At 43.2% G+C, this 13,608-nt stretch overlaps 1 protein-coding gene across 1 annotated transcript; it reads left to right on the forward strand.

Moving 5' to 3' along the window:
- Nucleotides 1-248: 248 nt before the first annotated feature.
- PLAC1 (placenta enriched 1) lies at nucleotides 249-886 on the forward strand. Its single transcript, XM_024746576.1, is given in 2 exon segments — nucleotides 249-810; nucleotides 813-886. Coding segments are annotated over 2 exon segments (636 nt in total).
- Nucleotides 887-13,608: the final 12,722 nt, after the last annotated feature.

Here is a 13,608-nt window from a genome sequence, read left to right on the forward strand (position 1 = left end):
GGTTAATTAACACATCCCTCACTTCACATGTTTACCTTTTTTCTTTTTAGTGAGAACATTTAAGTTCTACTCTCTTAGCTTCTTTTTTTTTAATGCTTTAGGAATGGTCTTTTGTTTTTAAAAAATGATCGTGTTTGAACTTTCAATAGGAAATAAGACGATTTTCCTTTTGTGTTCCTTTGTGCTCTAGAACTCCTCACCAGACAGCTTCCTGTTTCCTGAGAGTCATTACCTGATCCGCTACCGGGATGAAAGTTTTCAACTTGATAGGAGAGCTAGTCTTCCTCACCTCTGTGTTTTCGGCCTGTTCCGGAGAAAATCCGATAACTGTACTGTGCTCCATAGACTGGTTCATGGTCACCGTACACCCCTACATGTTGAACAATGACGTATATGTGCACTTTCATGAGTTACACTTGGGACTGGGTTGCCCTGCCAACCATGTTCAGCCCTACGCCTACCAGTTCACCTACCGTGTTGCGGAATGTGGCATCACGGCCAAGGCAGTCTCTCAGGACATGGTTCTCTACAGCACCAAGCTGCACTATGCCCCCGAGCATACGTCGTCTAAGTACGTGATCCCAGTGTCCTGCACTGCCCCCCAACGTTCCCCGTGGCTCGCGGTGCCCTGCTCCAGGGAAGCAGCCAGTGAGGGGGCTATCACAGCCCAGGATGGTGAGACATGCTATGAGGTGTTCACCTTGTCACAGTCCAGCCAAAGGCCCAACTGTGATGGTCCGCCTCGTGTCTTCAACGAGGAAGGGCAGACCCAGGGCCCACATCACCAAGCAGAGGCTCAGGAGGCCTATCCGTGCAGTTTGCTTCCCTTGTTAGTACTTCTGAGAAATGGTGTCTTCGTCTGGATGATCAGATTGCGTCCATGTGATCCTTAGATTTGGGGTCTCCAGCTGATGCTCTTCCTACAATTGGTATATAATATTTACTAATATCAGACAAATATGTGCTCTTGTGGCCTTCTTATGCGTGCTTTTCAAAAAGAGCAGCCCATGGTAATTCCATGAACAAAGCTGTTTTCTATTTTTGTATCTTTTTTTCCTCCTTTTTTGGCCGTGCCACCCGGCATGTGGGATCTTAGTTCCCCGACCAAGGATCGAACCCACGCCCCCTGCAGTGGAAGCTCGGAGTCTTAACCACTGGACCGCCAGGGAAGTCCTGGTGGCATAAAAACATCAGTTGGGCGTTTTTATTTCATAAACACACACATAGCTTTTACTATGGGCCGGACACTCTTCTAAGAGCTTTACCAACATTAGTGTCTGGTCCCTTCTCTAGGATGACTTCTCTCTCCTTTAAGGTCCCCCAGCTGAATCCCTCCGTCCGTCTACCCATATCCCTGAGACTCTACACTACTCAACTTAGCACTTAGCCACATAATTTCTTAGTTTGATCCATCACTCTTCTGTATCACTTTTTGTCCACGGAAGGCAGAATTTGCACTAGTGATTTATAATCCACCAGTTGTTCTAGGAATCACTCAACTCACATCCCACCAACTAGATGGTAAGCTCCTGAGGCCAGGGGCTAGATCTTATACTTAGCCATAGACTGATAGCACTCTGCAAAGAGTTTTGTCCCCCGACTTATGTGATCAGAAAATTTTCACCCAAGTCTAGCTATCCATTACTGTTCTCAAAGACTCGGAAAGGGAAGGTAAGTCAGTTCATTCAACAAATATTCACTGGGCGCTACTATATTCTAGCCACTGAGGATATGGCAGTGAATAGAAACCGAGGCTCAGAGAAATCAAGGTCACACAGCTAGTAAACAAATAAATAAGTACACAAAGAGAAAATCAGACAGCGACAAATGCCACGACGAGCTTAAAACAAAGCAATATGAGAGAAATTGGAGAAGGAGTCAGAGTGGTCAGGGAAAGCTGCTGTGAATTTGTCATTTGAACTGACTCTTGAATGTGAAAAAGGAGCCAGCCCTGGGCTGATCTGAGAGAGGCCATTCCAAATAGTAGAAGCATCTCATTGAATCCTCACTACAGCCCTGAGAGAAATACTCTTACTATATCCATTTTACAAATAAGGAAACTGAGTCACGGATTGATTAAGAAACTTGCCCAAGGTCACACATTTATTAAGAAGCAGACAATGTTAGCACAATGTACATGATAATATACACAAAGGATTACAGTAGACATTAGTAATTTAGTCATTGTCTTAGTCTGTTTGGGCTGCTATAACAAAGTACCAGAGACTAGGTGGCTTATAAACAACAGACATTTATTTCTCATGATTCTGGGAGCTAGAAATTCGAGATCAAGGAGCCGGTATGGTCAGGTTATGGTGAGGGCCCTCTTCCAGGTTGCAGACTACATGTGTCCTCACATGATGGATAGAAAGCAAAAGAGGTCTCTGGGGCCTCTTTTATAAGGGCACTGATCCCATTCATGAGGGCTCCACCCTCATGACCTAATCACCTCCCAAGGGCCACACCTCCTAATACTATCACATTGGGCGGTTAGGATTTCAACATAGAAATTGGGGGGAGGGGCACAAACATCCAGTCTATTGCAGTCATGATAGTTGAAGAAGCACAGCTGTTCATTTAAAAATCTCATGCCCCTTCTTGAGGAAAACTAGGTGATAATCCCTGAAAACAATGTATTCATTCAACAAACATTTATTGTGCTCATCCTATGTTCCAGGCATTATGTTAGATGCTGAGCATGCAATGGTGAACAAGACTAACATGGTCTAATCAGGAAGAGACAAGTAAACAAGCCTAGGGAGCTAGAGGCTATTCTAGCCCGGAGAATGCGCCTGTTCAGAGACCCGAGGACTGGGGCTGCGGCCATCAGAGAAACCACAAGTAGTTTAATCCAATACAATTGGGATGGGGGGCAGCTGACAGTGGTGAGAGATAGGGCTAGAGAAGTAGCAGTAAACAAGACTGTACAAGAGAACAAGCACTGCCCTTCCCCATCTTCTCTTCAGAAGCTTATGGATTATTAAACACTAAAACACGTATAAGTAACTTAGCAAACAATCAATACTAGACATAATAGACCTGGACTACCATGTGCAAGTTGTGCACTTGACAACTTCAAGGCGCAGTATTCATGGAGACACCCCCCTGGGGTTGTGCAACGTATCAGCCTTAGAGGAGACTCAAGACCTACGTGGCAATGATAGCTGTTATCACATGCCATACACATTATATACATGACTTTATTTAATTCTCACAACAGCTCTGCAAGATAGAAATTATTTTCTCTGTTTTATAGACGAGGAAACTGAGGCTCAGGGAAATTGAGGCCAGACAGTTAATACGTAACATCACTGGGATTCAAACCCAGGTTGGACTAGCTCCAAAATGCACTTTCCTCCCCTACACTCAACACTCCCTCCCAGAGAAGAGAAGCTTCCAGTTGGGTTGGAAGATCCAGGAAGATTTCCTGGTAGAGGGGGGCAGTGATCTCACTCTTAGAAGATGAGGAGGAGCTGTCTAAGCAGAGAAGTGGAAGATGGGCATCCTCTGTGAGCGTAAGTACTGGCACAGGGCATGGAAATGCAGTGTTGATGGGAGGACACCTAGGGGGTTAGTGCTCTAAGCTAGGTGAGAAGAGATGAGAAGAGCAGATGGGGGAAGGCGTAGAAGTGTAGGAAGAGATGAAAATGAGAATAATTTCAAGTGAAGAACAAGACTTCATTCATTTTAGCCTATACAATTGTTAAATGTCTATAGAAACCCCATTCCTGGTCAAGAGATAAACTGAGTCGTGCAAGCAAATTTGGAGTGTGAAAGACTCCAGACCCTAGAGCAGAGAGGACAGGCTTCATGGAGGGCATGAGACTGGAGCTAAGTCCTGATCTGTCTGACGGGATATACGTGAAAAAGAAGAGATTGAATCAAAGAAGTTGTCACCATTTAGAGCCCTAGAAGCTCAGAACACATGGTCAGTTCTGGCTTTAAGTAAGGAGACTGCAATGAGGTTAGAGGATAGGGATGAAGATGAGTCCAGGTTGGACATGTTGAGCTGGAGTTGATAGTGTCATCCAGGTGAATATGTCCAGGAATTAGCTTAAGAAATTGAACTTCATTGAGCTGGAGCTCAAGTAAGGGGTGTAAGAGGCAATTACTGGGAGATAAAGCCTTGGAAAGACGACATGAGTCCAGGCAGTTAGGACCAGAGAATCAAAATTCCCTAACATTCAATCTTCAAGGCACGGTTACGAAAAAAAGAAGAGACATCAAAGGAGACAGAAGGGAAGTGATCAAGAGATGGAAGAAATATGACTCGTGGGATTCTAGTGGGGGGAGAGCTGGGTGGGCTAGATTTTCCAGTGCAACAGATAAGTCAAGATGGAGTAAGCCTAGGCATCATGGAATTGGGGGCCTTTGAACTAGACCTTAAATAAGAGAGAGAATTTCATCAGGTGAAGATGAAGGGCAAGGGCATTCTAGGCAAAGGAAACAGCAAGAACAAAGATGCAAAGCAATATTGTGGTCGAGAATCATATTTTGCCTGGGTAAACATCTCAGTATAGTTAGGCATAATTTTTTTTCAGCATTCAAGAGTAATCCGCACCTGACTTGGACGTGTCATTACTCAGTAAAAGTGTACTTCAACCATTTCACTTCCATGTTTGATCTTCTCCACTTGACCGTGTGCTTCCTGAGCACGGGAGACCCTCTCCTATTTGCTTGTTTGCTCCTTTGTGTTGCCTTTCTCTTATATAGTACTTGGTGAAGGTATTCAGTAGGTGCTCAAGCCAGTCGACTGATTGGTACTGAGAAAGGGCCTGGGAGTTCATAAGCATAGGAACCACTCAAAAGATGGGAAGATAAAAATGCTTTAAGAGAAAACTGTATTTTGAGTTGGTTAATTTATTTACCTTTTGAAATGCCACTCTGAAAGAGTATTTTCCCCCTTTATTGTGGTAATGTTCATGCCATTTTTTTTTTAGACAACTTATTTAGTTTTGGCTGTGTTGGGTCTTCGTTTCTGTGCGAGGGCTTTCTCTAGTTGTGGCAAGCGGGGGCCACTCTTCATCGCCGTGCACGGGCCTCTCACTGTCGCGGCCTCTCTTGTTGCGGAGCACAGGCTCCAGACGCGCAGGCTCAGTAGTTGTGGCTCACGGGCCTAGTTGCTCCGCGGCATGTGGGATCCTCCCAGACCGGGGCTCGAACCCGTGTCCCCTGCATTAGCAGGCAGATTCTCAACCACTGCGCCACCAGGGAAGCCCCATGCCATTTTCAAAGTGATGTGATTTATAAAAATCTACCACATAGTGTCAATTATATTTGTGATAATAAGAAATGCTTTATTGCCCTCAAAAGAAACAGGCATTTTCACCTTTCTTTCAAGCTCTGGGAGAGCCAAAAATGTCTGAAACCATTTGTTACGATAACTGCTTGTCAAATATTTAAAAATTAGAGCCATAATGTGATTTTTCACTGATAAAAGGAGACTCAAAGTAACATTAAAAATTTTATTCCTATACCCTGAAAACAGCAAACCAGGTTTAAAAAAAATTGTGTAAAGTATATATAAATGTCAAGGGCAAAAAGTCTTTTATCCCTAGTTTTCACCAATAGGCCATTTTGGAAATACTTGTAAGTACCTCCATCCCTCCATTCCTCCACCAATAATGAAAGCCTGGTCAACCATTAAACTAAACACAGTGTGTTCTCTCTCTCTCTCTCACACACAGGCACACACACCATGTTTATAAGAAATACATTATCAAGGAACAAGTGTTTATTATAAAGGGAAGGCTAACCCACACAGTAGCATCCTTTAATTCTTCTTCTCTTTAAATCTAATTAGTATTAATCCCTATGATTGATCTCTATGATATCCTGTTTAAATTGTAATTATAGTTGTTTATTCCCAAAAAAGAAAGAGAGGGAGAGAGACAGAGACAGAGAGAGACAGAGGGGGAGGGCTTTCAGTCTTGCAATTTTCTACAACTTTTTCAGAAGAAAACAAATGATTTGGTCAGATTTCAGCTTATAAACTTACATTGGTTATGCAATTACAAGACTTTCTGTATTAGCTATCTATTGCTGAACAACAAATTACCCCCCAAACAGGACTTCCCTGGTGGTCCAGTGGTTAAGACTCTGTGCTTCTACTGCAGGGGGTCTGATCCCTGGTCAGGGAATTAAGATCCCGCGTGTCGCACCGTATGGCCTCCCCCCCCAAAAATTACCCGAAAACAACAACCAGTTATTCTCTGACGGTTTCTGCGGGGATCCCTCTGGCTCGGGGTCTCTGAGGAGGTGTCGTCAAGTTGTCGTCTCAAGACCCAACTGGGGTTGGAGACCCCGCTTCTAGGCTCACTCAAGGGGCTGTTGGCAGGAGGCCTCACTTCCTCTCTGTGGGCCTCTCCATAGGCTGCCGGAGTGTCCTCATGGTAAGGAAGATGGTGATGACGATGAAGATAGGAAGAGGGCAGGGGGAAGGGAAGGAGGGGAGGGGCAGAGTCCAAGTTAGAAGCCACAGGCCTTTTGTATCCCAAACTCAGAAATGACATCTCACCACTTCTGCTATGTTCTATTTGTTAGAGAAGAGAGTCTGGAGGTAGAGCTCCCACACGAGGAGAGGGGATTACACAAGGGTGGGAGCTCCAGGAGGCAGGATCACTGGAGACAATCCTAGAGATGACCTTCCATCTGATCATACTGGCAAACTCCACAAATGCGACATTCTTCAATTTATCTGTGTAAATACAATCAGTGGCAGGACACAGACTGGGTGGAAAAATAAATGATATGTCACTGCCATACCCTTGTCTCTGTCTGTTCTATTTTCCTTCTCTGGGGAAAATAAGTCCTACCAGCTGCAAGTTACAGGACTGACTGATTGACCGGTGAAAAGTATTCCAGAGGAAGCTTCTATTTATTTTTTCTAGGAGGACATTGCTGAAGACATTTAAAGCCAAGGGGAGAAAGTGTAAAAGGTAAATCAAATAATATAAAAGATGATACTGGGTAGAGGTTCTAATGTTACCTGTATTAGTGATCATATAAACTCTTTCAACTATCCTCTAATGGACTGTAATTCAGATCGGACCAGCCATCTCCTAATGTAACTCAGAGTAAGGGTGGGGGGGGGACGGAATCTGTGTCATATGTGTGTATATGCATATACATTTATATATATATATAAATAATATAAAGGGCATTATTATCCAGCTTCAAAATCGAGGGGCAGGGTCTTTTCTCATTGATTTATATATATTAATATTAACACAATGCTTCCCATCACTCACTACTTCCGTTTGTTTTGCTTTGTATTTATCTAATCCACAACCATCTGGCTTGGCCATTGGTGAAGTCCCTGTAACTTACCTGAAGGGTAATACATGAAATCAAAGTAGCTCCCAGAATTATTAAACAGCAGGAGCTGAGGGGGCTAACAGGGTCCGAGCAGGTAGGGGATTGCAGGAGGCTTCATAAACAGGTTTCTGGAAGTGAAATGACAGACATGCCCTTCCCTGCCTGGCTCTGTCAGCGTTCATGTGTAGATGTTCTCTGACAGGTGAGGGGGAATTGCTCTGGGTCAGAGAAATGAATGCTAATACCAGTTTTCAAATGTAAATGAACATAAAAAAAAATCCCTGCCAGCTGTCTAGAAACTTACCATTCCCCCCTTTGAAGGCACTTCTATTCTACAGTTACCAGGAGGAATATTTAAATGACTCAAGTTATTTTCAATGTTATTTTAACTTTGTCACACTCACCCTATTATATAAACACCATGCTAATGTAGATTATTCACCTTTTAAAGTTACTTCAAAATTTTTGACTTTTAGCCAAAAACCTATTTCTTTCTATCAAGAATTCTTTTGAGTTGTAAGTCTACAACTTAAATACACACACATCTTTAAAAGTTTATTTTCCAAGTGATGCACATAGAATATTTATTCTGTTTTCTAAAGTGCATTTACGTGACAACTTACTGAAAGAACGCCAGTGTGAGGAGAGGAGAGACAAGTCCTAAAGCCATAGTGAGACTGGTTTCTTTGGGGTTAGAGAAACCCCGGTCCTCCCCACTACCAAGGGTAGGTCAAGTTGGAACATATTGACCCAAAAGTAAGCCTCAATGTCATTCTACACCAACTCCCTGTAATAATTTATAGTTTGCAATCAAAATAAAATAATCTCTTCAAAAATCTGGCTTTTATGATCCAAACTACAAATTAATTCTCGTGTTCATTTCATATTTCATCTGCTTAATTTCTGCTCCACTAAGGTATATAGAAAAATCACACTCTTCTGACTATAATCAGAGGCACCTAAGCTCTAAATATGTTGGGATATTTGGGTTACAGCAACTACAGCGAATATTTAAGTTGCCCAAGTTGCTTTCAATGTCGTTTTAACTTCTTGAAAATATTTAATTACAATTTTTTTAAACTGCCCATGAAAAATAACATTCTCCAGTTTGAAGCTCTGCCACCCCCTCAAAACGGTTACTCTCAGTCCAGAAGATGTGTATTTCCATTCCTCTGTTCCATCAAATCAGCACGTGATGTTAAATTTCTGGATTCTTTCCATGAACTTTTTGCCTGATATTTACTGGTATTTAAAAACGTATTTGTTATGAGTAATGTCACAGGAAATTGATTATCCTTAAAGGCCAGTCAAGTCTGAGCCAGGGGGTTATTCTGGTGGCGGCCTGTGTAGGTGTATGAGAGAGGGAGGAAAGGGGGAGAGACTGGTGGGGAGACGGAGAAAGAGAAAAGCTGCTGGGGAAAAAAAGTCTAGCACACTGCCTGATACACAGTAGGCATATATGAAGCAGTATTTTTCCATCCGTTCTCTTCCCTAGTAAGAAAACTCACTCCTGTGTACATGAAGAATAGGATATTCCAATGGTTCAGATCACTGTAGGTTTATCATAGCTTTAGTTTGCAGAGTTACCAGGTAAGCCAAGTGAATCTGTTGCAAACACTGTTTTCATTACTTCCTCACGGTCCTATAACTAAAATCAAGACTCCTCTGCCTACTTCCATGCCCCCCATAACTGTTTGTCCTAGAGTGGATGGACCTTATTTGTCCAGCTCAATCTCCAACTAATTCCCCAATAGATAGCCTCTGTCTAGCTGAGTCTATCTCCTTTTAACTCTTCTCTATCTCCAGGTCTCTGAACACACTGCTTCCCCCATTCCATCCAAATTTCACCTTCCCTTCAAGGACCAGCTTGAAACTTAAAAGTATAAAATGATGGTGGTAGTTTTGCAGAAGAGGGTTTCTAGTACTGAGTAGCTAATTTAAAAGTAAATTAGGGCTTCCCTGGTGGCGCAGTGGTTGGGAGTCCGCCTGCCGATGCAGGGGACGTGGGTTCGTGCCCCGGTCCGGGAGGATCCCACGTGCCGCGGAGCAGCTGGGCCCGTGAGCCATGGCCACTGAGCCTGCGCGTCCGGAGCCTGTGCTCCGCAACGGGAGAGGCCACAACAGTGAGAGGCCCGCGTACCGCAAAAAAAAAAAAAAAAAGGTAAATTAATTCCATACTATTAAAGGGGATGCGTTTCAAATGTCAATCCCAGACCAACTTGTTAAGCCACCATGTTGGCTTTGGGTTAGACAACCCTGGGCACCAAGGGCACCAAAGGGCACCTAAGCCAACTGACCAGGATATTGGCCATAAGCTTCACCACCAACACAACTTGACGTTCTCCTAGCTCCCTCCATTTCCTCCTTTCCCTTCTCAGGTATGCATTTATTTGACAAATATGTATTGGACGCCCACTGTTACAAGTAATTGTGCGAAGCACTGAGAAGATATCCATAGACGGGCATGTCCCTACCCTCTAGGAGCTTACTTTCTGCTAGGAAGAGACTCAGAATGACCAGCTTTATTAATGTGCTGTGGCAGGACGGGCCAGAGGCAGTTAACTCCAACCTGAGGTCATCTCAGAAGGCTTCAGGGAGGAGACGGCATTTGGGCTGGGCCTTGAGGGGTGAGGGAACGAGAAGAACAAACATCTCACGCGTGGAGACATGAAGAAGAAGGTGTGGCTGGAGAAGCGGATCGGAGCCGGGTTGGAGAGGGTTATACTTTTCATCGTGTGATATGATAAGAACTGTGTTTTTAGAGCAGAACTTAGGGGACCACAGCAAGAGGGGCCAAACTCAGCTGGGAGATGAGCGGGGAGCCTGAGAAGGTTACCTTGGTGACCTAGTGGTGGCAAATTAAGAGTTTGAAATAGAAGATGGATAGTAGGAATGGGGGGAAGGACTTGGTTTTCTTTTTCTTCTTTCACCTTCTTTCTTCCTCTCTTTTGTCCTCGCCCACCCTCTCTGTCTCCCTCCTGTTTCCTTGCCTGAGGCCTAGGCACTCCTTGGGGACACTGAGCTAAGGAAGCTGCTGAGCCCTGGGTTTAGGGCAAAAGCTAAAATGGAAAACTGGGTCCAGATCTCCAGCTCCATTTCCTGCCAATGGATGGGGGTCACCCTGGTCATTAACTACTGCAGAATCCCACCTGATTTCAAACTCAAAAATTATTTTAAGAGACAGGAGGTAAAAGAAACGACATCTTCTACAAGGCCTAGAAACTCTACCTATTAAGTTTTCTTTTTTTTAAATGCAAACAGTTATGTTATGGAGACAAGAAGGAGAGCAGCAAGTGAGTTATGGATATTTTGGTGTTAACAGCTTTAATGTTAACGCTTCAATTATACATATTGACTTTCCCTCCTTTCCTTTTTCAACAAAGCACTTCATGGCTTGGAAAACACATCTTGGTTTTAAACAAAGATAGCACCCCTTAGCAACCTTCAGTTTCCTGTTCCCTCCTCCTGTCTCTACCCAGCAAGATATTATTTGCCCCCAGGAGCGTTTTCCCTTTGCATAGCAAGATCCTAAAAGTGATGTCATTCGGAGCTGGCAGAGTTCTGTGCTTTTTACAGCACCTCCTTGGTGCTGGCCACTTTGGGGCTTTTTTTTTTAATTTTTTGATATAAAAGGAGCGACCAACTGTCCAAATGCACTTCAGCCTCCCTGAATACAATTACATTTGATGTGTTGACATTATTCTATACTGGGTTTTTGTTTTTATTTCTTCTTTCTTTTGTATAATTAGGTAATAAGGCTCAAGGAAAGTGCTAGAAGTGTAAGGTTAGAAATTGATGATCATAATGGTTATGGTGAAAGCAAGTGACCAAATCTCATACACAGGAGATGGGCTTTCCGTCTCCATGCCCCTGTCATTACACTGTGCTCTCAGTTCGCACTGGTGCAAAGGACAGTCATGCTCACTTATAGGATGGGAACCGTGTAGGGCCAGCACGGTGTAGAGACTGAAGTCACCCTATGCCCCTTCACTGTGGCCTTCCTATGTGCAACGATCCAATCATTTCTGTCATCTGAGAGATTCTTTGATTTCATGGGCAAAAATCCAGGAACAATTAAGACAATAATAGTGCATACCCAACAAGAAAAACATGCCGTGTTTAAAGAAGAAATCCCGACAGCATTGAAGGCAGTGATTTTGTGTCTTTGAAAAGAGACTTGGAAATCAAAAGCAACAGCCATCAAGGACTTGCTAAGCTCCTCTTCGGCAGAAAGGAAAAATTTACTAATTCATTCTACTTTTTCCTGGTGAGATCATGGGGGTGGGAGAAGTTAAGATTTGACATTTTTTCCCAAAGTTCTAAGTTTTGCAAAGAACTATTTTTATCATAACTAATTTCATAAATTAAATAAAAATTACCAAAGGGCACTATCTTTTTTGTTTAATCGGACAGTAGGGCAAGTATTAGTCTATTATTACTGCTCACTACTAGCCTTTGCTTGAACCCTGAAAAAAAAAACTTTTACAAATAACACAGTAGAAGCTGCATAACACAATTCCAGTTGTTTTCTTTCTGTTAAATCTGTAACTCTATCCTGATTTTATCTCTCTGAAGACCTCTGGATATTTACAACGTAAGGAAAGTCTTGTTTCCCTAACTCTAGGCCTTTGTGAAAAACATAATCATAAAAGACGTTTCTAGTTAAAATGAAAATGCTGAGTTCTAGAAATTTTGTTTACAATATAAAAAAGAATTTTCAATTCAACTCCTTTTCCTAGTATCTAGTTCCAAAGATTTATTCGAAATTGCTTTTCAGAAAACACTTTCCAAAAATTATTCCAAATACAGTACCTCGTTATGGGTAACTTCCTTGCGGAATATCTCCAGTCTAGGGCTAATGTATTTTTCTCAGCTGCGCCTTCAGAGCCTTCAAAGCTTTTGCTACACTCTCCTCCCACGGCTGACTATATTTCTTATCAAGGTAATTTCTGAATGTTCCATGGAGGAAAAAAATATGTGCTATTTTCCTGAAAATACACGCTTTGAAACAGAACTTCAGAAATGACAAAAACAGTGAATGGTGTCCACTTCATTTGGGGTTCCCCGGTTGCCCAGGGAGACGTTAACTCCCTGGCACCAGGGCTGGTGGGCTGTGGCCCGGTTCTAATGCCAGGCTGAGTTTCTAAGCTCTTCTTAGGGCAATTGCTGTTTTGTCAGGTTGGGAAGGGCCTACTAAAAGGAGAAGCCATTTGCAGAATCAGGGTTTGCTTCAGAAGTCCTAAGAAAACCTAAGGAAATCCTTGAGACATCATATTTGAAAAATATTTGAAGACTGTTCACTTGAGTAAATACTTAGCCTGCCCGCCCTCACTTTCTGGGGCCTGTAGCCATATTACTCACCCTCAAAGCATTCATCAATATTCAACTGGCTCTCTAATTCGCTGATGTAGCAAAAAGAGTTTAATAAAGGAAGCTGTTGCATTTTTTTTCTTTAGAGGACGTGCCACAGACTCGACTTTTATCTTATAGTACTGGAATCTTCTGCCCTTCAGCTAATCCAGGGAGGGAAATGCACGCTTGCGCGCAGCTACATCAACCCAAGCAAATTTACCCACGAAGCCGAGCTTTAAAAGCCCAGAAAAGTCTTTCACCCCAAGGACACTGGAGCTTTATAAATGATCTATCTGAGGATTTAGAAGCTTGTTCAGTCACATCTGACAGCCTGACAAACTTTCAGCCCTGTCCACGAAGCGTTTTGAAGACTTTCAGAGGGAAATTATCATTTAGAAGTAACTTTTTACCGCCCACGGAAGCCGTACAAGTCACTGCAGCCTTAAAACCTTTCCTGAAAATCAAATCTTGGTCTGTAAAATCTTTTTGGTTAATTTTTCAAAACAGTGTTGCAGCCCCTGGAAGACTCTACTCTCCCTCCCCCCACCTCTAAAAAAAAAAAAGAAAGAAGAAAAAAGAAAGGAAGAAAGAAAGAGGGAAGGAAAGAAAGAAAAGAAAGAAAGAAAGAGAAAACAGCCGCAGAGGCCAGCGACAGGCCGCGCAGCACTTGCAGTGCCTTGGGTCTGCGAGATCGCCCTTGCAAAGAAATTAAGTTTCCATCAGCGCTCCAGAAACATCACAGTGAAATGCATGCGAGAGTTAAGTAGCTCAAGAAACTCGAGCGCCGAGCACGGCGGAGTCCATGGTTTTCTTTATACTGATTTCGTGTGTGTGTTGCTATTTTCTTCCGGCACCTGATTTTTTTTTTCCAGTGCCGCGCGCGATTCCCCACCACCCCGCGCGCAGGGCGCAGGGGACAGGCCGCGACAGCCTCCCTCG

Source organism: Neophocaena asiaeorientalis, unplaced genomic scaffold (assembly GCF_003031525.2).
Source record: "Neophocaena asiaeorientalis asiaeorientalis breed wild unplaced genomic scaffold, Neophocaena_asiaeorientalis_V1.1 scaffold1019, whole genome shotgun sequence".
Lineage (NCBI taxonomy): Eukaryota > Metazoa > Chordata > Mammalia > Artiodactyla > Phocoenidae > Neophocaena > Neophocaena asiaeorientalis.